This window comes from Oncorhynchus gorbuscha, linkage group LG16 (assembly GCF_021184085.1).
Source record: "Oncorhynchus gorbuscha isolate QuinsamMale2020 ecotype Even-year linkage group LG16, OgorEven_v1.0, whole genome shotgun sequence".
NCBI classification, from domain to species: domain Eukaryota; kingdom Metazoa; phylum Chordata; class Actinopteri; order Salmoniformes; family Salmonidae; genus Oncorhynchus; species Oncorhynchus gorbuscha.
The window spans coordinates 57582798-57610712 of NC_060188.1; the positions used below are offsets into that span (position 1 = coordinate 57582798).

The 27915-nt window shown below is 45.5% G+C and overlaps 1 protein-coding gene across 1 annotated transcript in view; it reads left to right on the plus strand.

Moving 5' to 3' along the window:
* Nucleotides 1–27695, plus strand: part of LOC123999235 (protein yippee-like 1) — a 45505-nt gene extending 17810 nt beyond the window's left edge. Inside the window, exons 2-5 of the mRNA XM_046304786.1 lie at nt 5677–5956; nt 24811–24854; nt 24978–25086; nt 25768–27695. Coding sequence (XP_046160742.1) covers nt 5849–5956; nt 24811–24854; nt 24978–25086; nt 25768–25857 — 351 coding nt within the window. The 5' untranslated portion in view covers nt 5677–5848 and the 3' untranslated portion in view covers nt 25858–27695. The remainder of the gene's footprint in view (nt 1–5676; nt 5957–24810; nt 24855–24977; nt 25087–25767) is intronic.
* Nucleotides 27696–27915: the final 220 nt, after the last annotated feature.

Below are 27915 nucleotides of genomic sequence, written 5' to 3' on the forward strand. Positions count from 1 at the left end.
TCCCCCTTTGGATAGATCCCATTGAAAAACGTTACTAGCTATTCTGGTAGTTGGCATATCCAACAGTCTATTCCAAAGTCTCACCATACACAGCTTCCATCTCACCTCACAGGGTTCCCAGCCCATGTCCCCAATTATTGCAAGTATAGGTGCAAACTTGTGGACACCTAAAAAAGTAACGTACTGCTCTGTTATGGACGTTTTTGAGATACTTCTTAGCACCCCACACTCCTGCTGAATAGTCCAGAACAGGACACACGTCTGATGCAGTTTGGAAGAAGTAGAATAACCAATATCTTTGAGTGTTTTTGTTTTTCCTATAACTCCCCCAAGAGCTCTACTTGCTGAGTCGGCCAGGGGAGATGTGCCGTATAGAAAGGTCATGTGTTCATCAATAAAAATACCCAAATATTTATAATTGCTAGTAAACTCAAGAATTTCTTCACCAAAACAAAACTGAAAAGCACTTCTCTTAGAACCTGTTTTTCTAAAATACATTATCTGTGTTTTTGTCTGGTTGATTATACTTGTGCATGTGACATTTAAAAACTTTAAATGAGGGTTACACTGTATGTTGATAGCAGGTGCTTCCACACATGTGTCGTTTCTGAGTTAAGCAATTAACATCCCGTCATGCTTAGGGTCATGTATAAAAATGCCCAGTTGCCCATTATTTGGTCTACCTTTGCTAGAAGACAAGATCTCCGTGCTTTTGAACGAGGGGTCTCAAAGGAGCATGGGGGTTTAAAGGATGTGTATATCTGTCTCAGTCACCAGATCTCAACCCAATTGAACACGTATGGAAGATTCTGGTGCTGTGCCTGAAACAGTGTTTTCCACCACCATCAACAAAACACCAAATTATGGAATTTCTTGTGGATGAACGATGTCGCATCCCTCCAGTAGAGTTCCAGACACTTGTAGAATCTATGCAAAAGTGCATTGACGCTGTGCTGGCCCAACGCCTTATTAAGACACTTTGTTTTTTGTTTTTTTAAACATTTTTTTACCCCCCTTGTTCTCCCCAATTTAGTTAGTCTTGTCCCATCGCTGCAACTCCTGTACGGACTCAGGAGAGGCAAAGGTCGAGAGCCATGCATCCTCCGAAACCCGACCGTGCCAAGCCACACTGCTTCTTGACACACTGCTTGCTTAACCCAGAAGCACCAATGTGTCGGAGGAAACACCGTACAACTGGCGACACGAGTCAGCATGCATGCGCCCAGCCTGCCACAAAGAGTCGCTAGCACGTGGTGGGACAGGGAGATCCCGGCCGGCCAAACCCTCCCTAACCCGGAAGACGCTGGGCCAATTGTGCACCGATTGTACACCACCTCATGTGTCTCACGGTCGCAGCCGGCTGCAACACAGCCTGGGATCGAACCCAGGTCTGTAGTAATGCCTCTAGCACTGGGACGCAATGCCTTAGACCGCTGCACCACTCGAGAGGCCCCCTAAAATCAATTTTTAAAGGCTATGGAGTTCATATTGTGAATTATTCGGATGAAATGTGTCCATATTTTGGTATTTTAGTGTGGTTCATACATCGTTCTATGGCTGAGTTGAGCAGTGTGTCATTTTGTCGGATGATATGAAATATGCTGTCATCGGAGGCTATCGCATGTGTATCTTGGCTACATTGGTATGTACATTTGGTGAAAATTGTTTGTTCATTTGGGTTAATAGCTTATGTCACTCTGGATGTTGGAGATATCTGTTGTATGGTGAACTTTGGCTTCATCAAGGTTTATTTGTGAGTAAATCTGGCTTTGATAATAACCAGTGCTTCCCCAGCCACTGACCTCACCGCACGTCACTGTAGCTAGTTAGCAAAGTGGTGCTGAGTTAGTGGAGCTATTTGTGAAATCTGGTGACGTCCCTGGCCTACATATTGTAACATTGTAATATTGTTGTATTGTAGTGTTGTTCATTTTATATTGTACATTTGTAATAATATCATAATATATTGTATGATGTATTGTTTTATTTTTGCAGGCTGTTGTTACATTTTGTTGTGATGTAATTGTTTTAATCCTGTTTGGACCTGAAGAAGTTAGCTTAGCTTGGCAGTAGCTAATGGTCATCTTAATAAATACAAATGTACTAGCAGCCTATCCTAGTCTGGTCATATCGACGTATACTGTCACACTCACACACACCAGTACTGCTGCTGCTACTGCTGCCACTGACCTGGTTCTCCCACTCTTCTTAATTTACCATTTTTTATAATGTGTGTATCTCTCTCTCTCTCATGCTACTGCTGTCTTTCATTGTCTTTATTTCATTCTCTCTCTTTTCCTTCTGTTATTTTCTTTCTCTTCCTCCTGCTCTTGCTGCCATTTCTCTTTGCATCTCTGTCCTCATTTTCCCTGCCCTTTTTTAGATGATATCTTTCTCTCCGTCTCTCTCTCTCTTCCACTTTCATTCTTCCAGTATCTCTGACCCCTGTGTTTTCTCTGTCTCATGCCCATCACTCATGCCAGCCTCATTCTCCATCCCCATGGCACAGATGCCTGTTTTGTTCTAGCTAGTTGGCTGAACAAAACTTCACAAACACTAACAGATGTATTCTTAACTGAACTCGTTGTCAGTTAGCTAATGACAACATAGATCAAAAAGCTGTGGAAGGGCTTGACTCAGACTGAAATAGGTGCCGGTACTCATTTTGGGTGCCGATACTGTTTATATTTAGGTGCAGGAGCTCCACAATACTTTGAGATAATATTCTATAAGAGGAACAGGAGCTCAAGCAGTAGAACCTTTGCGGTGCCGGTACTCAGCTCCAGTGAGCTCCTGCACAAGCACTGGTGGTGAACGCTATATCGCCAAACAGTCTCACTCCCTGAAAATAATTTCAGACTCCTCTCTTCCAATATCGAAATGGACAACACAAGGACACTATCCGAGGGTTTTATCTAACAACGCTAGTTCATACCAGGTTAGTTGAGATGCAGATGCATGTTTCGAGGGTGACACTTTTCCCACTGGGGTTATGCACAGTTGCTATGGAAGCTAATTGAAATGTGACTCCTCGGCCCATAGTAGATTAATCCAGATACTTTGATAGAACTCTCCAATTTCCTTTGATGGGCCGAGACACTAATTTGAGCCACATGAAGTTCGAAGGAAGCTGACTATCTTTCTCTACATGGCATGGTTGATTGACTGTGGCTCATTGGTAGACAGGCAGTCATTTCATGGCTTTAAGATCTATTTAAATAGTTGCCGAGTCGGCTTTTAGGTCTATTTGAAATTACCCCACCATGATAGCTTGTCGTCTCTTATCTTTATGAGCTGGCTGTTGTTTCTGCGTTTAATCTTTTGTATATTGATATTTGCCTTTCTTTTTAACCTTTGTGCTGAGGTGAAGGCAGAGTTGTTATTAAGGCTCTGTTTAATGAATCGTGTAGAGGCTTGCTTTTTGTTTTCATTGGTTTTGCCCAAGATGGAGTCTGTCGTTTGCATGTGGTAGGATAGAGAATAGTTAGTGATGCCTGCCCATTGTGTCACTGGTGGGCACACACACATACACACACCTGCAGGCTGAGTGAGGTGCTGCAGCTGTTGCCCATAGACAAATCTGACAATGAATGGCTTATACAGCCCAGATAACCACAAAGTAAATTATAATTTGTCATCCCAAGCTTTATTGCATCAAGAGGGGATGTCTGTTTATTTGAAAAGGCTCGACTGATCCAGCTAGTGCCTCCTAATAATTTGAGATTGTGCTGGTCTGTTTGATTGGCCATTTGGAATGGTGCACACACACCTTGCCCACACGCCTTGCCCAGAGAGAGATAGAGCGCTCAGCACTTCCATTCTTCTCTCAGGGGGTGGTGGGTAGCCCCTCCATATTGTGCCAGGCCACTGGGTCCTTAGTCAGCAGGCTTTACACCAAGCTTACATGGCATGAGCCGCTTACCTAGCGTGAACTGCTGAGTGGGGATACAGGAGTGCGCATTGTGTATGGCTAGTGTGTTAACAGTATAGGCCCCTGTAGAGGGAAGTCATAGGACAATATATGGGCACGGCCATTGTTTATGTGGCCAGAGGTGCAAATGAGGTAGCCCTTCTTCACAAGATGGAATCATCCAAAGTCATCCCCAAAATTGCACAAATCTGGAACCTTACATGAGTTTGTTTCTGCTTCATTATCATGTTCTTTTCGCTTCACTGACAGTTTTGGATGCTTGGTATATTGCCCACTGTACACTCGATAGAAGGATGGATTGACATGAACACTTTTCTTAACTGTTTGACAGTTCATGACAGCTGACAGAGAGTCTAGCCTAAGTTCAGAGCATTCACTGTCACATGACAGAATAGTGAATGTAATTGTGCCTTCATAGCTTGCCATATCCTGTTTTGGCAAATGTTAGCATAGTCTTTTGTGCAGCCTGTTATGTTTTAATTAGGCCTGTTGAAGAATTCAAAGGCACTCACACTGCCAACATTATACAGCTGGATATCATTCCAGAGCTATGAAAAAGTGCAACACCAGCGAAAGAATTTAAGAAACACTAGGTTATGAGACTGTGTACATAAAAACTAGAGACTGGACGATACCAGTATTGCGATACTCGTTAGTATCGTGGCAAGGAAACAAAACACATAGCGGATTTAATTTCTTTAGGAAAACAGCTCTAATGTTGCATTCAGAGTCATATTTGATTTATTTTCCAAGCTACAGCTCACAATATTTGACATATATGTTTTTAAAGGACCAAAGAGTTGGGTCTGGTTTGTGTTTTCATTTTTGCCATGCAAAAAATATTGCAGTACTGGTATCGTAAATACCATGATAATGTATGTCAATGTTTACCATTTTGGTGCTGGCTCACTAGCAGGCCACTGAGGCCAGAAGCATTTACTAGCTCACTCTCTACTGCCGTATACATCCTGTCCTACACTCCTGTCCTAAACATTTTTTGAAAAGTTGACTTTTGCAGGTCCTGAATTTGTTAAAATGCTATTTTAAGCTTAAGAGTTAGGTTTTAGGGTTATGGAAAACATTTGACACTTAAAAAATTCCTGACATTTCACGAAAACACAGATGTGTGTGTGGCTACATTGAGTCAGTCAGTAGTGTCTTTCTAGTGGAGCCCACACGGTTGGTAGGGTTCCAGACTTCTGATAGTCCAATTCTGGCCCACTGACCCTGTGTGTGTGCGTTTTATTGTCTGTGTTGTGTGTGTTGCTGCCATAGGATCTATCATAGTTGTACCATGATACGATAGAGAGCATTGTATTGAATTGTGTCATGATTCATAAACGCCTTCCACCATGCTATATGTATGAGAGAGAGAGAGAGAGAGAGAGAGAGAGAGAGAGAGAGAGAGAGAGAGAGAGAGAGAGAGAGAGAGAGAGAGAGAGAGAGAGAGAGAGAGAGTTAATGATCCAGCAACTCCCATTTTGAGACTAGATCTTAAAGTAGTAGGGGTTTCTAGCGTGTGTGCGCAATCCCAACTAGGTGAAAAATCTGTCTGTGCCCTTGAGCAAGGCACTTAACCCTAATTGCTCTGGATAAGAGCGTATGCTAAATGACAAAGATGGTAAATTCAATATTAAATGTTCATATTTGGTAGACTCAACATACACAAACTATTTTTGCGCCTTCACGACAAACATGATCCGTCGTCATGGATCCATATTAAAGTGTTTATGTGTGTCCCCCAGGTGGGTGCCTCCCGCCCCACGCCCCACCACGGCCCTCACCTGTGTGTTGCGGTGCTTCCCCTGCGAACCGTCCTGGGCTGGAATCCCTTTATTGCACCGCCCCCCCACCCCACCCAGCAACAGCAACGCCGTTGCCCCTGCAACTACCACCGTCTCCCAGGCAACTATCATCATGACGCGCTCCAAGACCTTCCAGGCCTACCTGCCCAACTGCCACCGCACCTACAGCTGCATCCACTGTCGAGCACACCTGGCCAACCATGACGAGCTCATCTCCAAGGTAGGCTTTTTCTGCAAGGACAAAAAAAGTTGAAATACAACTGTGAATAGGGAAGCTATGTCATGTGTATGAAGCTTTAGGCCAGTGGTAGTTATACTCAATATTTTCACGGCTGTAAATCCTACTGATGGCACACTGCCTAGTATCTACTGCAGGGCCTCAGTGTGTTTGTATCTGTACGGTTGCAACCGAGAGTAGATTCTGCCTCAACGTGATTGCTTCCATTTGCTCCTTTGCTTGCCATAACATCAGATGTTCATCGTGTTGCACCAGGATGACCAGGGTTCACTTTATTCCACCAGTTGTTTCCAATTGTGAGTATGGGGGCACAGAAACTCTGGGTCATAAACACAGTATATAGCCCTGACTTAATTAACCCACATGGCGGGATCAAGGGATAGCCCTTAGTCCATTTAGCTTTGTGTGCAACTATGTGAGAAATGAAGAAGGAAAAAGAAACCATGAAAGAGAGGGACGAGAGAGATCAGCATACTGTCCCCTCCTGGAACTCTCAAGACTAGAGCATCCTGGATAATATCCCTGGCTACAAAGCTCCCTAATATATACACACACAGGCACACACGCACACACACACACACACGGCCTCTCCCGGCTTTTCATAGACACTAGTGGGCTTTTAGTGTAAGCCAGCAGCACATCAAATCAGATTGACTGGATTCACTCTGCAAACACACAGTTTCCATGGAAGCAGCATGTTTGTGTCAGACTAAAATAAAGAGGGCAATGATAGCATACAGTTGAAGTCGGAAGTTTACATATACCTTAGCCAAATACATTTAAACTCAGTATTTCACAATTCCTGACATTTCACAATTCCCTGTCCTAGGTCAGTTAGGATCACCATTTTATTTTAAGAATGTGAAATGTCAGAATAATTGTAGAGAGAATGATTTATTTCAGCTTTTATTTCTTCCATCACATTCCCAGTGGGTCAGAAGTTTACACACACTCATTTAGTATATGGTAGCATTGCCTTTAAATTGTTTAACTTGGGTCAAATGTTTTGTGTAACCTTCCACAAGCTTCCCACAATAAGTTGGGTGAATATTGGCCCATTCCTCCTGACAGAGCTGGTGTAACTGAGTCAGGTTTGTAGGCCTACTTGCTCACACACATTTTTTCAGTTCTGCCCACAAATTTTTCTATATGATTGAGGTCAGGGTTTTGTGATGGCCACTCCAATACGTTGGCTGATTTCTTTTGATTCTCCCATGATGTCCAGCAAAGAAGCACTGAGTTTGAAGGTAGGCCTTGAAATGCAATCACAGGTAAACCTCCAATTGACTCAAATTATGTCAATTAGCCTATCAAAAGCTTCTAAAGCCATGACATCATTTTCTGGAATTTTTCAAGCTGCACAGTCAACTTAGTGTATGTAAACTTCTGACCCACTGGAATTGTGATACAGTGAGTTAAAGGTGAAATAATCTGTAAACAATTGTTGGAAAAATGACTTGTGTCATGCACAAAGTAGATGTCCTAACTGACTTGCCAAAACTATAGTTTGTTAACAATACATTTGTGGAGTGGTTGAATTTTTTTTTTATGTCTCCAACCTAAGTGTATGTAAACTTCAACTGTATGTGTGGATGGATGATTTTGTGTATGTGTATGTGATAATCAAAGAGAAAGAGAGTGAGGGAAAGAAAGAAGGAAGGAATGAGAGTCAGTGTGTGTAGGTAGTAGGAAAAGTGTGTTTGCGTGTTAAAGAGCCACTGAACAAGCCTATTGGCACACGTGTTTTTCTGTTGCTCGTTACAAAATATATATTTTAGTCTTGGAAGTGTGTTTCCTGACCGATTCCACATTTGTTAATGATGTTTGTCCCCCATGAGACACTGTAGATGCGGAAGCCTATTTCACTTCCTCAAAATCCCCAGAATGAATCTAAGATAACTCATGAAATCTGTAATAAATTTTCTATGTTTTTGCCGAAGATGTTTTTGTTGTGCAATTTTACATCAAACTAAGGTGTTTGGTGCGACGTGTTGTCTTATGTAATGAAAGTTGAAGCTGCTGGGCAGGTCTGTCTCACTGTCTATGCTATTGGGGGCCCTTCAGGGGTGTGTGCTTAGTCTCCTCCTGTACTCCCTGTTCACCCACGACTGCGTGGCCAAGCACAACTCCAACACCATCATTATATTTGATGACAACACAACAGTTGTAGGCCTTGATCACCTACAACGATGAGACAGCCTATAGGGAGGAGGTCAGAGACCCGGCAGTGTGGTGCCAGGACAACAACCTCTCCCTCAATGTGAGCAAGATAAAGGAGCTGATCGTGGACTATAGGAAAAGGAGGGCTGAACACACCCCCCCACACATCAACAGGGCTGTAGTTGAGCGGGTCGAGAATTTCAAGTTCCTTGGTGTCCACATCACCAACAAACTATCATGGTCCAAACACACCAAGACAGTCATGAAGATGGCACGACAACACCTTTTCCCCCTCATGAGACTGAAAAGATTTGTCATGGGTCACCAGATTCTCGAAAAGTAAGGCACTACAGAGGGTTGTGCATACAGCCCAGTACATCACTGGGGCCAAGCTTCCTGCCATCCAGGATCTATATACTTGGCGGTGTCAAAGGAAGGCAAAAAAATTGTCAAAGACTCCAGTCACCCAAGTCATAGACTGTTCTCTCTGCTACCGCACGGAAAGCGGTACCAGAGCGCCAAGTCTAGGTCCGAAAGGCGTCTCAACAGCTTTTACCCCCAAGCCATAACAATTAATCAAATGGCCACCCAGACTATTTACATTGGCCCCCCTTTGATTTTACACTGCTGCTACTTGCTGTTTATTATCTATGCATAGTCACTTTACCCCTACCTACATGTGCAAATGACCTCGACTGTACCACCTCACATTGACTCGGTACCAGTACCCCCTGTATTATCGCCTCGTTACTTTTTATTTAATTTTTTACTTTAGTGAATATTTTCTTAACTCTATTTCTTGAACTGCATTTTTGGTTAAGGGCTTGTAAGCATTTCACGTTAAGGTCTACACCTGTTATATTTGGCGCATGTGATTTAATTGGATCAAGGGCAATCGCCGCAGAGCTTCACCCCATGTGACTGGGCAAATGGACATAGTCAAATCAAAACCCAACCTTCACTATTTACCTGTTGTGATGCAACGATGTTCCAAACTCCGTTTTAGACGAGACTGACTTTATGACCAAAACTGTCCTATTTAGACTTGGTAATCAAGTTTGACACCAGAATAACTGTTTCTGACTCATATCGATGCCACAGGCCCTTTTCACATGGATTAGTTACTTTTTAAAGGCAGCTGCTTTTTAAACCATAGAAGTTTGTCTGCAGTATATTAGATAGCCACTTCTCAGCTCCACTCTCTCATCATAACCTCTGTCCCAGCAGGTATTAAAGACACCACTCGGTCTCATTCAGGGGTCAACCCACTTCCTTTGTCTGGGCTCTAGCCTCTAGCCCTGTCCTGATTGGCTAGTGTTCAGTTTCTGGTGTGGAGCACAGCCATCCGTCCCTTTGACTATGACTGTGATGTGGCAGTTGCCCAGTGCAGACCTGTTCTGTGTACATCACCCTCATGAATGACACCTGGTGGCTACAAAGCTTCCCACATGTCACAGTGCGAGCACACTACCCTTGGAAAAAGCAGCCAGTCATAAAGCCTCCTCCCTCAAATCTGTTTTCATTATGGCCATGTTGTAGGGCAGAGCTCTGGCTCATCCAGTCAAAAGGAGGCTTGTAATTTTACGTGCCTCCTGGGTGTTCCCTTGTAGTTGTAGAAAATACACACAAAAGCTTGAGTTGATATAGGTTAAAGGTACAGTACCAGTCAAGAGTTTGAACACAGCAACTCATTCCAGGGTTTTTCTTAATTTGGACTATTTTCTACATAGTGAAGACATCAAACTATGAAATAACACGTATGGAATCATGTAGTAACCAAAGAAGTGTTAAACAAATCAAAATATATTTCATATTCAGATTCTTCAAAGTAGCCACCCTTTGCCTTGATGAAAGCTTTGCACACTCTTGGCATTATCTCAACCAGCTTCATGAGGTAGTTACCTGGAATGCATTTCAATTAACAGGTGTGCCTTGTTAAAAGTTCATTTGTGGAAGAACAGCTCAAATCAAATCAAATTGTATTGGTCACATACACATGGTTAGCAGATGTTAATGCGAGTGGAGCAAAATGCTTGTGTTTCTAGTTCTGACAGTGCAGTAATATCTAACAAGTAATCTAACAATTCCACAGCAACTACCTAATACACACGAAGCTAAAGGGATGGAATAAGAATATGTCATATAATTATATGGATGAGCGATGACCGAGCGTCATAGGCAAGATGCAATAGATGGTATAAAATACAGTATACCGTAATTGCTGGACTATTAAGCGCACCTGAATATAAACCGCACCCACTGAATTATTTTAAAATATGTATTTTGTACATAAATAAGCCGCACATGTCTATAAGCTGGAGGTGCCTACCGGTACATTGAAACAAATGAACTTTACACAGCCTTTAAACGAAACACGGCTTGTAACAAAAATTAAACAGTGGCCTACCAAGAAAGTCATTGGTCACTATCTTACTCCTCCTGTGCACTGAAACCACTGAAGCCATCTCCTTCAGTGTCGGAGTTGAATAGCCTCAGAATTGCTTCATCCGATGTTGGATCATTTTCATTGTCACTCTTGTCACTTTCATCCGGAGGCAAATACCCCGCTGAGCTCATGCTGCCCCTTCAACACGCAGCAGTCCAGCCTTTCGAAACCCGTTGATGATAGTGGATTTTTTGACAATGCTCCACGCTGTCAGGACCCACTGGCAGACTTGACCATAAGTTGCTCTTCGTATGTGGCCCGTTTTAGTGAAGGATTTCTCCCCACTGGTCATCCAAGCCTCCCACTGAACAAGGAGCGCCACCTTAAATGCACGATTTACACTGATGTCGAGTGGCTGCAAATACTTTGGGCCATCTGCTTTTCTTCCCTCTGACTGCTGTTGTTGTCTTTTTGCACTGAGTCAGTTCCTCACGCTGCTTTCCAACGTCTTATCATCGACTCATTAAGGCCAAGCTCCCGTGCTGCAGCTCTATTTCCTTTTCCAACAGCCAGATCGATCGCCTTCAACTTGAAAGCTGCATCATATGCATTTCTCCGTGTCTTTGCCATGATGAGGGTGACAAAATTACTACCATAATCAGAATGATGGGAAGTTTGAGCACGCTCTATTTACGTCACATTATGTGACGGTGCTTAGTTTTTTGGCGGCATGAATCTTGTGAAAGCGGGAAAAATCCATAAATTAGCCGCGTCATTGTATAAACCGCGAGGTTCAAAGCGTGGGAATAAAGTAGCGACTTATTGTCCGGAAATTACGGTATACATATGAGATGAGTAATGTAAGATATGTAAACATTATTAAAGTAGCATTATTTAAAGTGACTACTGATCCATTTATTAAAGTGGCTAATGATTTGAGTCTGTATGTGTCATGCAGGTGAAAGAGGACCCAAAAGCGACTTAACAGAAACAGAGTTTATTAAAGTCCAAACAGGGAATAACAGAAATCCTCTAGACTTGTAGAGGGGAAATAACTGGAGAAGCGGCCACAGACTGCAGGTCGCTTCGGGTAGGCGCAGGCCGTAGTCGACAGAGACACCTGCTCACACGCAGCATCTGATGAAGGCAAAAAAACACGACAGGACAGGGCGATACACAATCACAGCAAAAACACGACAGGACAGGGCGAAACGCAATCACAGCATGGTGAATACAATACAAGGAACCGACGGGACAGGAACGGATCACAAAGGAATAAATAGGGACTCTAATCAGGGGAAAGGATCGGGAACAGGTGTGGGAAGACTAAATGATGATTAGGGGAATAGGAACAGCTGGGAGCAGGAACGGAACGATAGAGAGAAGAGAGAGCGAGAGAGTGAGAGAGGGAGGGGGAGAGAGAGGGATAGAAGGAGGGAAAGAACCAAATAAGACCAGCAGAGGGAAACGAATAGCATGGGGAGCACAGGGACAAGACATGATAATAAATGACAAACATGACAGTACCCCCACTCACCGAGCGCCTCCTGGCGCACTCGAGGAGGAATCCTGGCGGCAACGGAGGAAATCATCGATGAGTGAACGGTCCAGCACGTCCCGAGACGGAACCCAACTCCTCTCCTCAGGACCGTAACCCTCCCAATCCACTAGGTATTGGTGACCCCGTCCCGAGAACGCATGTCCATGATCTTATGTACCTTGTAAATAGGTGCGCTCTCGACAAGGACGGGAGGGGGAGGGAAGACGAACGGGGGTGCGAAGAAAGGGCTTAACACAGGAGACATGGAAGACAGGATGGACGCGACGAAGATGTCGCGGAAGAAGCAGTCGCACAGCGACAGGATTGACGACCTGGGAGACACGGAACGGACCAATGAACCGCGGAGTCAACTTACGAGAAGCTGTCGTAAGAGGAAGGTTGCGAGTGGAAAGCCACACTCTCTGGCCGCAACAATACCTTGGACTCTTAATCCTGCGTTTATTGGCGGCTCTCACCGTCTGTGCCCTGTAACGGCAAAGTGCAGACCTCACCCTCCTCCAGGTGCGCTCACAACGTTGGACAAACGCTTGAGCGGAGGGAACGCTGGACTCGGCAAGCTGGGATGAGAACAGAGGAGGCTGGTAACCCAGACTACTCTGAAACGGAGATAACCCGGTAGCAGACGAAGGAAGCGAATTGTGAGCGTATTCTGCCCAGGGGAGCTGTTCTGCCCAAGACGCAGGGTTTCTGAAAGAAAGGCTGCGTAGTATGCGACCAATCGTCTGATTGGCCCTCTCTGCTTGACCGTTAGACTGGGGATGAAACCCGGAAGAGAGACTGACGGACGCACCAATCAAACGACAGAACTCCCTCCAAAACTGTGACGTGAATTGCGGGCCTCTGTCTGAAACGGCGTCTAACGGGAGGCCATGAATTCTGAATACATTCTCAATAATGATTTGTGCCGTCTCCTTAGCGGAAGGAAGTTTAGCGAGGGGAATGAAATGTGCCGCCTTAGAGAACCTATCGACAACCGTCAGAATCACAGTCTTCCCCGCAGACAAAGGCAGACCGGTAATGAAGTCTAAGGCAATGTGAGACCATGGTCGAGAAGGAATGGGGAGCGGTCTGAGACGACCGGCAGGAGGAGAGTTACCCGACTTAGTCTGCGCGCAGTCCGAACAAGCAGCCACGAAACGGCGCGTGTCACGCTCCTGAGTCGGCCACCAAAAGCGCTGGCGAATAGACGCAAGAGTGCCTCGAACACCGGGATGACCAGCTAACTTGGCAGAGTGAGCCCACTGAAGAACAGCCAGACGAGTGGAAACAGGAACGAAAAGGAGGTTACTAGGACAAGCGCGCGGCGACGCAGTGTGCGTGAGTGCTTGCTTAACCTGTCTTTCAATTCCCCAGACTGTTAACCCGACAACACGCCCATAAGGAAGAATCCCCTCGGGATCAGTAGAAGCCACAGAAGAACTAAACAGACGGGATAAGGCATCAGGCTTGGTGTTCTTGCTACCCGGACGGCAAGAAATCACAAACTCGAAACGAGCGAAAAACAACGCCCAACGTGCTTGACGGGCATTAAGTCGTTTGGCAGAACGGATGTACTCAAGGTTCTTATGGTCTGTCCAAACGACAAAAGGAACGGTCGCCCCCTCCAACCACTGTCGCCATTCGCCTAGGGCTAAGCGGATGGCGAGCAGTTCACGGTTACCCACATCATAGTTGCGCTCAGATGGCGACAGGCGATGAGAAAAATAAGCGCAAGGATGAACCTTATCGTCAGACTGGAAGCGCTGGGATAGAATGGCTCCCACGCCTACCTCTGAAGCGTCAACCTCGACAATGAATTGTCTAGTGACGTCAGGAGTAACGAGGATAGGAGCGGACGTAAAACGTTCTTTTAGAAGATCAAAAGCTCCCTGGGCGGAACCGGACCACTTAAAACACGTCTTGACAGAAGTAAGAGCTGTGAGAGGGGCAGCAACTTGACCGAAATTACGAATGAAACGCCGATAGAAATTAGCGAAACCTAAAAAGCGCTGCAACTCGACACGTGACCTTGGAACGGGCCAATCACTGACAGCTTGGACCTTAGCGGAATCCATCTGAATGCCTTCAGCGGAAATAACGGAACCGAGAAAAGTAACGGAGGAGACATGAAAAGAGCACTTCTCAGCCTTTACGTAGAGACAATTCTCTAAAAGGCGCTGTAGAACACGTCGAACGTGCTGAACATGAATCTCGAGTGACGGAGAAAAAATCAGGATATCGTCAAGATAGACAAAAACAAAAATGTTCAGCATGTCTCTCAGAACATCATTAACTAATGCCTGAAAAACAGCTGGCGCATTGGCGAGACCGAACGGCAGAACCCGGTACTCAAAATGCCCTAACGGAGTGTTAAACGCCGTTTTCCACTCGTCCCCCTCTCTGATGCGCACGAGATGGTAAGCGTTACGAAGGTCCAACTTAGTAAAGCACCTGGCTCCCTGCAGAATCTCGAAGGCTGATGACATAAGGGGAAGCGGATAACGATTCTTAACCGTTATGTCATTCAGCCCTCGATAATCCACGCAGGGGCGCAGAGTACCGTCCTTCTTCTTAACAAAAAGAACCCCGCCCCGGCCGGAGAAGAAGAAGGCACTATGGTACCGGCGTCAAGAGACACAGACAAATAATCCTCGAGAGCCTTACGTTCGGGAGCCGACAGAGAGTATAGTCTACCTCGAGGAGGAGTGGTCCCCGGAAGGAGATCAATACTACAATCATACGACCGGTGAGGAGGAAGGGAGTTGGCTCGGGACCGACTGAAGACCGTGCGCAGATCATGATATACCTCCGGCACTCCTGTCAAATCGCCAGGTTCCTCCTGAGAAGTAGGGACAGAAGAAACGGGAGGGATGGCAGACATTAAACACTTCACATGACAAGAAACGTTCCAGGATAGGATAGAATTACTAGACCAATTAATAGAAGGATTATGACATACTAGCCAGGGATGACCCAAAACAACAGGTGTAAACGGTGAACGGAAAATCAAAAAAGAAATAGTCTCACTGTGGTTACCAGATACTGTGAGGGTTAAAGGTAGTGTCTCAAATCTGATACTGGGAAGATGACTACCATCTAAGGCGAACATGGGCGTAGGCTTATCTAACTCTCTGAAAGGAATGTCATGTTTCCGAACCCATGCTTCGTCCATGAAACAACCCTCAGCCCCAGAGTCTATCAAGGCACTACATGTAGCACCCGAACCGGTCCAGCGTAGGTGGACCGACAAAGTAGTACAGGACCTTGATGGAGAGACTTGAGTAGTTGCGCTCACCTGTAGCCCTCCGCTTACAGATGAGCTCTGGCTTTTACTGGACATGAATTAACAAAATGTCCAGCAACTCCGCAATAGAGGCACAGGCGGTTGGTGATCCTCCGTTCCCTCTCCTTATTCGAGATGCGAATCCCTCCCAGCTGCATGGGCTCAGTCTCAAAGCCAGAGGAGGGAGATGGTTGCGATGCGGAGCAGGGAAACACCGTTGATGCGAGCTCTCTTCCACGAGCCCGGTGACGAAGATCTACCCGTCGTTCTATGCGGATGGCGAGAGCAATCAAAGAGTCCACATCTGAAGGAACCTCCCGGGAGAGAATCTCATCCTTAACCACTGCGTGGAGTCCCTCCAGAAAACGAGCGAGCAGCGCCGGCTCGTTCCACTCACTAGAGGCAGCAAGAGTGCGAAACTCAATGGAATAATCCGTTATGGACCGTTCACCTTGGCATAAGGAAGCCAGGGCCCTAGAAGCCTCCCCACCAAAAACTGAACGGTCAAAAACCCGAATCATCTCCTCTTTAAAGTTCTGGAATTTGTTAGAGCAATCAGCCCTTGCCTCCCAGATAGCTGTGCCCCATTCTCGAGCCCGGCCAGTAAGGAGTGAAATGACGTAAGCAACCCGAGCTCTCTCTCTAGAGTATGTGTTGGGTTGGAGAGAGAACACAATCTCACACTGCGTGAGAAAGGAGCGGCACTCAGTGGGCTGCCCGGAGTAGCAAGGTGGGTTATTAACCCTAGGTTCTGGAGGCTCGGCAGGCCAGGAAGTAACAGGTGGCACGAGACGTAGACTCTGGAACTGTCCAGAGAGGTCGGAAACCTGAGCGGCCAGGTTCTCCACGGCATGGCGAGCAGCGGACAATTCCTGCTCGTGTCTGCCGAGCATGGCTCCTTGGATCTCGACGGCAGTGTAACGAGCGTCTGAAGTCGCTGGGTCCATTCCTTGGTCGGTTCCTTCTGTCATGCGGGTGAAAGAGGACCCAAAAGCGACTTAACAGAAACAGAGTTTATTAAAGTCCAAACAGGGAATAACAGAAATCCTCTAGACTTGTAGAGGGGAAATAACTGGAGAAGCGGCCACAGACTGCAGGTCGCTTCGGGTAGGCGCAGGCCGTAGTCGACAGAGACACCTGCTCACACGCAGCATCTGATGAAGGCAAAAAAACACGACAGGACAGGGCGATACACAATCACAGCAAAAACACGACAGGACAGGGCGAAACGCAATCACAGCATGGTGAATACAATACAAGGAACCGACGGGACAGGAACGGATCACAAAGGAATAAATAGGGACTCTAATCAGGGGAAAGGATCGGGAACAGGTGTGGGAAGACTAAATGATGATTAGGGGAATAGGAACAGCTGGGAGCAGGAACGGAACGATAGAGAGAAGAGAGAGCGAGAGAGTGAGAGAGGGAGGGGGAGAGAGAGGGATAGAAGGAGGGAAAGAACCAAATAAGACCAGCAGAGGGAAACGAATAGCATGGGGAGCACAGGGACAAGACATGATAATAAATGACAAACATGACAGTATGTAGGCAGCAGCCTCTCTGTGTTAGTGATGGCTGTTTAACAGTCTGATGGCCTTGAGATAGAAGCTGTTTTTCAGTCTCTCGGTCCCTGCTTTGATGCACCTGTACTGACCTCTCCTTCTGGATGATAGCGGGGTGAACAGGCAGTGGCTCGGGTGGTTGTTGTCCTTGATGATCTTTTTGGCCTTCCTGTAACATCGGGTGCTGTAGGTATCCTGGAGGGTAGGTAGTTTGCCCCCCGGTGATGCGTTGTGCAGACCTCACCCCCCCTCTGGAGAGCCTTGCGGTTGAGGACCATGCAGTTGGTGTACCAGGCGGTGATACAGCCTGACAGGATGCTCTCAATTGTGCATCTGTAAACATTTGTGAGAGTTTTGGGTGACAAGCCAAATTTCTTCAGCCTGCTGAGGTTGAAGATGCGCTGTTGCACCTTCTTCACCACACTGTCTATGTGGGTGGACCATTAAAACCTTTCACTTTTTCCACTGCTGTCCCGTCGATGTGGATAGGGGGGTGCTCCCTCTGCTTTTTCCTGAAGTCCACGATCATCTCCTTTGTTTTGTTGACATTGATTGAGAGGTTGTTTTTCTGACACCACACTCCGACTGCCCTCACCTCCTCCCTGTAGGCTGTCTGGTTGTTGTTGGTGATCAAGCCCACTACTGTTGTGTCATCTGCAAACTTTATGATTGAGTTGCCACCCTAGACCAAGTTCAGTTTGCACACCGCCCCAACAGGTCCACAGACGATGCAATCGCCATCACACTGCACACTGCCCTATCCCATCTGGACAAGAGGAATACCTATGTAAGAATGCTGTTCATTGACCACAGCTCAGCCTTCAACACCATTGTATCCTCCAAGCTCATCATTAAGCTCGGGGGCTTGGTTCTGAACCGCCACCCTGTGCAACTGGGTCCTGGACTGCCTGACGGGCAGCCCCCAGGTGGTGAAGGTAGGCAACAACACCTCCACTACGCTGATCTTCAATACAGGGGCCCCACAAGGGTGCGTGCTCAGCTCTCTCCTGTACTCCCTTTTCCCCCAAGAACGCATGGCCACGCAAGCCTCTAACTCAATCATCAATTTTGCAGATGACACAACAGTGGTAGGCCTGATTACCAACAACAACAAGACAACCTAAAGGGAGGAGGTGAGGGCCCTGGCAAAGTGGTGCCAGGAAAATAACCTCTCCCTCAATGTCAACAAAATGAAGGAGCTGATCGTGGACTTCAGGAGACAGCAGAGGGAGCACACCCACATCCACATCGAAGAGGCCGCAGTAGAGAAGCTGAAAAGCTTCATGTTCCTCTGCGTACACATCACTGACAATGTGAAATGGTCCACCCACACAGACAGCATGGTGAACAGTCCCTAAGACCCTCACAAACTTTTACAGATGCACCACTGAGCGCATCCTGTCGGGCTGTATCACCGCCTGGTATGGCAACTGCACCGTCCGCAAACGCAGGGCTCTCCAGAGGGTGGTGCGGACAGCCCAATGCATCACCGGGAGCACACTGCCTGCCGTTCAGGACATTACAGCACCAGGTGTCACAGGAAGGCCAAGAAGATCGTCAAGGACTTCAGCCACCCGAGCCACGGCCTGTTCACCCCGCTATCATCCAGAAGGCGAGGTCATTACAAGTGCATCAAAGCTGGGACCGAAAAACTGCTTCGATCGCAAGGTCATCAGACTATTAAATAGCCATCACTAGCAGGCCTCCACCCAGTACCCTGCCCTGAACATAGTCACTGTCACTAGCCGGCTACCACCCGGTTACTCATCCCTGCACGTTAGAGGCTGCTGCCCTATGTACATACTGTAGACATGGAACACTAGTCATCTTAATCATGTTTACATAGTGTTTTTCCCATTTCATATGTATATACTGTATTCTAGTCAAGGCCATCCTATTCAACAATTTCTCTACATATACTATTCTATCCACATATTCTTCAGATATACTATTTGTTCTATCCTCATACTGTCCATAATGTCTATACATCCCATCACATAATATAAAATATAATATATACAGTGCATTCAAAAAGTATTCAGACCCCTTGACTTTTTCCAATTTGTTTTACATTATAGACTTGTTCTAAAATGAATTAAATAGTTTTTTCCCTTCATCAATCTACACACAATACTGCATAATGACAAAGCAAAAACTGTTTTTTAGAAATGTTTGCAAATTTTAAAAAATAAATATATATATAGACCCTTTACTCAGTACTTTGTTGAAGCACCTTTGGTAGCGATTATAGCCTTGAGTCAAATGAAATCAAATTTTTATTTGTCACATGCACCGAATACAACCTTACCGTGAAATGCTTACTTATAAGCCCTTAACCAACAATGCAGTTCATCAGTGTCCCGTCCACGTGACGGTTGAGCTAACTTAGGCTAAGATGAGCATCAGGTTGTAAGTAACAAGAACATTTTAACAAGAACATTTCCCAGGACATAGACATATCTGATATTGGCAGAAAGCTTAAATTCTTGTTAATCTAACTGCACTGTCCAATTTACAGTAGCTATTACAGTGAACGAATACCATGCCATTGTTTGAGGAGTGTGCACTATTTTGAACATGAAAAGTTATTAATAAACAAATTGGGCACATTTGGGCAGTCTTTATACAACATTTTGAACAGAAATGCAAACGGTTTATTGGATCAGTCTGAAACTTTACACGTACACTGCTGCCATCTAGTGGCCTAAATCCAAATTGCACCTGGGCTGGAAAAATACATTATGGCCTTTATCTTGCATTTCAAAGATGATGTTACAAAAGAACGGTGTTTTATTCCTTTGTATAATCTTTTACCAGATCTATTGTGTTATATTCTCCTACATTCCTTTCACATTTCCACAAACTTCGAAGTGTTTCCTTTCAAATGGTACCAATGGTACTAACTGCCTGAGCTACAAGCAGTTCAATTTGGGTATGTCATTTTAGGTGAAAAATTGGAATGAAGAAGCGGATCCTTAAGAGGCTAAGAAAATATTTACTAAATAAACTAAATGTTAAAAAATCTGAGGAAAAAATGTAACACAATACATTTACATAACAATAACAAAGCTATATAAAGGGGGTACTGGTATTTAGTCAATGTGCGGGTATAACCGATGTGAAATGGCTAGCTAGTTAGTGCAGTGCGCGCTAATAGCGTTTCAATCGGTGACATCACTCTCTCTGAGACTTTGAAGTAGTTGTTCCCCTTGCTCTGCAAGGGCCGCGGCTTTTGTTGAGCGATGGGTAACGATTCTTCGAGAGTGGCTGTTGTCGATGTGTGCAGAGTGTCCCTGGTTCGAGCCCAGGTGGAGGTGAGGAGAGGGACGGAAGCTACACTGTTACACGGGGGTACAGGTTATTCGAGATCATTTGTAAAGTGACTGTGCATAGATAATAAACAGCGAGTAGCACCAGCGTAAAAACAAAAGTGGGGGGGGGGGGTGGTCGTCAATGTAAATAGTCTGGGTGGCCATTTCATTAATTGTTCAGCAGTCTTATGGCTTGGGGGTAGAAGCTGTTGAGGAGCCTTTTGGTCCTAGACGTGGTGCTCTACTTGCCGTGCGGTAGCAGAGATAACAGTCTATGACTGGAGTCTTTCATGTTTTTTGGGGCCTTTGTCTAACACCGCCTAGTATATAAGGTCCTGGATGTCAGGAAGCTTGGCCCCAGTGATGTACTGGGCCACATGCACTACCCTCTGTAGTGCCTGATGGTCAGATGCCCAAGCAGTTGCCATACCAGGTGGTGATACAACCGGTCAGGATGCTGTCGATGGTGCAACTGTATAACTTTTTGAGGATCTGAGGACCCGTGACAAATCTTTTCAGTCTCATGGGGGGGAAATGTGTTGTCGTGCCCTCTTCACAACTGTCTTGGTGTGTTTGGACCATGATAGTTCGTTGGTGATGTGGACACCAAGGAACTTAAAACTCTCAACCCCCTCCACTTCAGCCCGTCAATATTAATAGGGGCCTGTTCAGCCCTCCTTTTCCAGTAGTCCATGATCAGCTCCTTTGTCTTGCTCACATTGAGGGAGAGGTTTGTTGTCCTGGCACCACATTGCCAGGTCTCTGACCTCCTCCCTATTGGCGGCCTCATCATTATCAGTGATCAGGCCTACCACTGTTGTGTCGTCAGCAAACTTAATGATGGTGTTGGAGTCGTGCTTTGCCACACAGTCGTGGGTGAAAATGGAGTACAGGACGGGACTTAGCAAGCACCCCCAGTGTTGAGGATCAGCGTGGCAGATGTGTTGCTGCCTACCCTTACCACTTGGGGGCAGCCCATCAGGATCCAGTTGCAGAGGGAGGTGTTTAGTCCCAGGGTCCTTAGCTTAGTGATGAGCTTTGTGGGCACTATGGTGTTGAATGCTGAGCTGTGGTCAATGAATGGCATTCTCACATAGATGTTCCTTTTGTCCAGATGGGAAAGGGCATCTGTGGAGTGTGATTGAGATTGTGTCATCTGTGGATCTGTTATGCGAATTGGAGTGGGTCTAGGGCTTCCGGCATTATGGTGTTGATGTGAGCCATGACCAGCCTTTCAATGCACTTCATGGCTACTGACGTGAGTGCTATGGGGTGGTAATAATTTAGGCAGGTTACCTTCACTTTCTTGGGCACAGGGACTATGTTGGTCTGTTTGAAACATGTAGGTATTACAGACTCGGTCAGGGAGAGGTTGAAAATGTCAGTGACGACACTTGTCAGTTGGACCGCGCATGCTTTGAGTACATGTCCTGGTAATCCGTCTGGCCCCTCGGCTTTATGAATGTTGACCTGATTAAAGGTCTTGCTCACATTGACTACGGCTCTCATGCATGCTTCAGTGTTGTTTGACTCGAAGAGAGCATAAAAGTCATTTAGCTCGTCTGGTAAGGCTTGTGTTACTGGGCAGCTTGTGGCTGGGTTCCCCTTTGTAGTCCGTAATATTTTTCAAGCCCTGCCACATCCGACGAGCATCAGAGCCGGTGTAGTAGGATTCAATCTGTATCGATGTTTTGCCTGTTTGATGGTTCATCTGAGGGCATAGCGGAATTTATTATAAGCGTCCGGATTAGTGAAAAGCGACAACTCAAGCCTTCGGTGCGGTTGTTGCCTGTAATCCAGGGCTTCTGGTTGGAAAATGTACGTACGGTCAATGTGGGGGTGATGTCATCGATGCATTTATTGATGAATCCGGTGACTGAGGTGATATACTCCTCAATGCAATTGGATAAATCCCTGAACATATTCCAGTCTGTGCTAGCAAAACAGTCCTGTAGCGTAGCATCTGCGTCATCTGACCACTTCCTGTATTGAGCGAGTCACTGTTACTTCCTGCTTTAGTTTTTGCTTGTAAGCCTGAATCAGGAGGATAGAATTATGGTCAGATTTGACAAATGGAGGGCGAGAGAGAGCTTTGTATGCGTCTCTGTGTGTGAGTGAAGGTGATCTTGATCTTGTTTTTCCTCTGGTTGCACATGTCACATGCTGGTAGAAATGATGTAGAACGGATTTAAGTTTGCCTGCATTAAAGTCCCTGGTAACTAGGAGCGCCTCTTCTGGATGAGCATTTTCTTGTTTGCTTATGGCCTTATACAGTTCGTTGAGTGCAGTCTTAGTGCCAGCGTTAGTTTGTGATGGTAAATAGATGGCTACGAATAATATAGATGAGAACTCTCTTGGTAGAAAGTGTGGGCTACAGCTTATCATGAGGTATTCTACCTCAGGCGAGCAATGCCTCGAGACTTCTTTAATATTAGACATTGCGCACCAGTAGTTATTGACAAATACACCCCCCCTACCCCGCCCCTTACCAGATGTAGCTGCTTGGGTATGATGCTACAAGCTTGGCACACTTGTATTTGGGGAGTTTCTCCCATTATTCTCTGCAGATCCTCTCAATCTCTGTCAGGTTGGATGGGGAGTGTCATGTTTTGTCTTAGATTGTCTTGTCATTTTGGCTTTTCCCTCTGTTCATTTTCCCCTGCTGGTCTTTTTAGGTTCGTTCCCCTTTTTCTCTCTCCCTTCCTCTCTCTCTTCTCTCTATCGTTCCGTTCCTGCTCCCAGCTGTTCCTATTCCCCTAATCAATCATTTAGTCTTCCCACACCTGTTCCCTATTCTTTTCCCTGATTAGAGTCCCTATTTCTCTCCTTGTTTTCCGTTCCTGCCCTGTCGGATCCTTGTCTATTGTTCACCGTGCTGTGTCTGTGTATCGCCCTGTCGTGTCGTGTTTCCCTCAGATGCTGCGTGGAGAGCAGGTGTCTGAGTCTGCTAGGTTCAAGTGCCTTCCCGAGGCAACCTGCAGTTCTTGATCGAGTCTCCAGTCTGTTCTCGTCATTACGAGTGGAATTATGTCTTATGTTTGTAGAATTACTTTACTGGATTAAAGACTCTGTTTTCGCCAAGTCGCTTTTGGGTCCTCATTCACCTGCATGACAGGGAGCTTCTCTGCACAGCTATTTTCAGGTCTCTCCAGAGATGTTCGATCGGGTTCAAGTCCGGGCTCTGGCTAGGCTACTCAAGGACATTCTGAGACTTGTCCCTAAGTGACTCCTGTGTTGTCTTGGCTGTGTGCTTAGGGTCGTTGCCCTGTTGGAAGGTGAACCTTCTCCCCAGCCTGAGGTCCTGAGAGCTGTGGAGTGGGTTTTCATCAAGGATCTCTCTGTACTTTACTCCAGTCATCTTTCCCTCGATCCTGACTAGTCTCCCAGTCCCTGCTGCTGAAAAACATCCCCACAGCATGATGCTTCCACCACCATGCTCCACCGTAGGGATGGGATTGGCCAGGTGAGGAGCGGTGCCTGGTTTCCTCCAGGCCTGACACTTGGCATTCAGGCCAAAGAGATCAATCTTGGCTTCATCAGACCAGAGAATCTTGTTTCTTATGGTCGGAGAGTCCTTTAAGTGCCTTTTGGCAAACTCCAAGCGGGCTGTCGCGCCTTTTACTGAGGAGTGGCTTCCGTCTGGCCACTACCATAAAGGCCTGATTTGTGGAGAGCTGCAGAGATGGTTGCCTTTCTGGAAGATTCTCCCATCTCCACAGAGTATCTCTGGAGTTCTGTCAGAGTGACAATTGGGTTCTTGGTCACCTCCCTGACAAAGGCCGTTCTCCCCGATTGCTCAGTTTGGCAGGGCAGCCAGCTCTAGGAAGAGTCTTGGTGGTTCCAAACTTCTTCCATTTAAGAATGATGGAGGCCACTGTGTTCTTGGGGACCTTCAAGGCTGCAGAAATGTTTTGGTGCCCTTCCCCAGATATGTGCCTCGATGCAAGAGATGCTCGGAGCTCTACGGACAATTCCTTCGACCTCATGGCTTGGTTTTTGCTCTGACAAGCACTGTCAACTGTGGGACCTTATATAGACAGGTGTGTGCCTTTCCATATCATGTCCAATCAATTCAATTTACCACAGGTGGACTCCAATCAAGTTGTAGAAACATCTCAAAGATGATCAATGGAAACAGGATGCACCTGAGCACAATCGAGTCTCATAGCAAAGGGTCTGAATGCTTATGTAAATAAGGTATTTCCTTTTTTTTTGAAAACCTTTCTTCACTTCATCATTATGGGGTATTTTGTGTAGATTGATAAAGAAAAAAATATTAGGGTTTAAGTGAGACTATTTATGGCAGCGCCAATCTTTTTGACCAAGTTACTCATGGCCTCATGTTTCTGTGTGCCAAATTTGAAAAAAGTTACTTATCTGTGCTTGAGTTAACAATAATGAACATATAAACAATCTTTTCTGAGTGGGATAGAGAATGGGATACCTTTGTTTTAGGAATGTGCTATGCCATCTGTCTGCTTTGAAGCTGTGTAAGACAAATTAAAAAAATTAAAAAAACAACCATTCCAAATGTCTACTCCTGTGATAGTAATGTATGGCTTTTCTCATCCTGTTCTCTCTCTTTCTCGTCCAGTCTTTCCAAGGAAGTCAAGGCCGAGCGTACCTGTTCAACTCAGTGTAAGTACCTGAGCACGTATTTTATCACTTCATCGCTCCTCTGACACCCCCTATTTCTCTATTTCTCATTCTTTCTTTTCTTTGCCTTTCTTTCCATTTATAACATTATCCCCCCCCTCTCAGGGTGAACGTGGGGTGTGGACTAGCAGAAGAGAGGGTTCTGTTGACAGGGCTTCATGCGGTTGCTGATATTTACTGTGAAAACTGTAAAACCACACTGGGATGGAAATACGTGAGTAGCTAATTACATAGGAATCCCCTACAAACAGTTCTGTATACATATAGGTGTATAACACATCTATAGACATAAATGCTCCACATTGCTGGGGTCCCTGACTCTGCTTTGTGGCTAACTATGTGGGTTAAGGTGTGTGTGCGTGTGTGCGTGCGTGCTTGGGTGGAGGTCAGGGAGAGAAACCCGGACGGTACGCGGCCTTGTGGTGTTTTATGGCGCTGCCATCTGTGTGATATTATTATTAATATCATCCACGAGGCCTGATGTTCCCGCACTGTCACACTGCCAAAGGTGCTGCTGCTGACCTAGTACACTTATCAATGGGGGGATAATCAGCACAGAAACACACTATTGCACTCTCCTACACACAATCACTCACACACTCAAATACACACACACACAATTCAATTTCACTTACTGACTCTCGCGCGCACACATACACAATCACTCACACTGAGATTACATATAGAACAACAAGAGAGATTACCCCAGATAGAAAACATCAAGGCACTGTTTACATTCATGAAAATGCTTGTTTCATCCGTTCACTAATGTTTGTGACTGACTCTCTCCCCTCCTTCCCATTCTCGATCCCTGTCTCTCTCTCTCTATCTCTTTCTATCCTCTTCTCCCTCTCTTATTTCTACCCCCACTGTATCCCCCCCCCAATCTCCGCAGGAGCATGCCTTTGAGAGCAGTCAGAAGTACAAGGAGGGGAAGTTCATTATCGAACTGGCCCACATGATCAAGGACAATGGCTGGGACTGAGTGGGCAGACCTAGAGTGTTGGAGAGGCGTGGCTTAGCTGTAGGGCACAGCTCAGTGTTGGACTCACCAATAAGGTTTACTGCTAGCTCATCCACGTGACCCTATCCACCTGACATGCAGTTCATGTACCCCCACAATACATAGGTGTAAGGGCGTGTTTGTGCTTGTGTGTTTACAAGAATGATAAATCATTTCCAGTGTACAGAATATACAGAACTGCACACACGCACACACACAGTGGCTCAGAGACATGTTTGTATTCACACTGCATGTTGATGCTTGTCCCAGGCCTCAGGGTGGACAGGAGACCACAGGCTAAGTGTTATAGGTCATAGGTAATGGTCTATCTGGGGGGTGAATGAGATGGACAATGAACATCGTACTGGACAGACAAGGATGTTACCCCAAGACCCACCAACACTACAATGAGGTTGTTGTTGTTGTTTTTTTAACCTACAATCACCCTCACTACCCTATGTGGATCTTTCCACCTTCACACACACATGGAAGACACAAACCACCCAACCAATCAACCAGAATCACCAGACTTCTTGTAGCCTGAAATCGTCCAAAACTCCTTTTGAGGGATTGAAACTGATTGTCAGAAAACTGCTTGACTGTTCATCTGGAAAAATACATATTTTGCTGTTCTTTGTTTTTTTATTTATTCGAGCATGAATTTAAGGTATTGATTTATTTATGAATTTATTTGGTGTTTGGGGACAATCTCCCCTTCTACTCCCTTTGTTCAAAGGTAACAGCTTTTTAGTTCCTCCCTCACCCCTCAATTCCAATCAATGGTAGCAATCTTAAAAATGAGGTGTCACTCAAGTTGTCGTCCTTTTGCCTTTCTGAGTGTGCTGTTACCACCCTCTGTAAATGTTTCAGTAATGGTGATGTGTACAATGAACAGTGGCGGCGTGCAAGAGGTTTTCATGTCACCTTGGAAAAGAGACGGCACCCTTAGCTCTTTTCGGTTTCAAAATAATGCTCAAAGCTGGCATTATAACGGTGATGCAAACTGATGATGAAATGAGGCAAGTGGAGTGCCTTGTGTCTCGACACTGATCTAAAGTTAGTGTTGTGTTTCCCCCCTAGTGGTTGAGGTGAAGATATGGAGAGGGTTACCTGATTCTAGATCTATTTCTATAGCTAATTCTGGAGCTTCACAGATTGATGTTTGTGAACTGGTAGTTCTCTGTTTACCTGGTTCTGCCTCCTCCACTGCCTCCTCGCTTATTTGTTTTGCTGATTTTACGAGATTAGAGAAAATACCAACAGTTAAAATTAACTTTCCACAGTCTGGAACAGGAGAACCAATTGAAATCAACAGACTGTGACTGACAGTGGAAATACCCAATCAGAGGGTGTCACACATCCCAGCACAACAACCAAAGGCTCTCCCATCAACAATACATTAACCAAACAATGGACCTGCCTAGATTGCTTGTATCAGGAAGTTGCAGAATGAAAGATTGTGATTGGCCCAGAGCCACTGTCGAACCCTGGGCTTTCTCTGTGAGATAATGCATTGTTTGGTTGAGACAATTACAATGTTAATACCTGTATATTCACTATGAACATAAGCATTATGCATTATTATTATATAACGATAAACTGTATTCCACCATGTAAATAGCCATATTCAATGTTTTATTTATTTATTCAATTGATGATCATGTATGCTCTGCTGTCTGTCTTGGGACACCTTGTGGGACAGTTAGATTTCCTACTTTTTTACTATTTGAAAATGTATTTTTCGTGTGTCTTTTGTAAAGGAAGGAAGGTTAATGGCAATATATGGGACTCAATAAAGATTCTTATTTGATTGATCTGAAGAAAAAGGCCAAAGTACGTTTTATACTCACCTGGTTGCCAGTCTTGTTTTGTACTTGAGCCAACTTTGGCTTTTGAGATGAACAACAACCAGAAATGAGCTGGCTTAAACAGAAACAGATCTGGCAACCAGGTTAATTGTATCGTACATATGTTTTGACTTTCCAGCTGTTGGACCACTATGGATTTCAGAGAAACCTGCATAACCGATAACTGTTCATG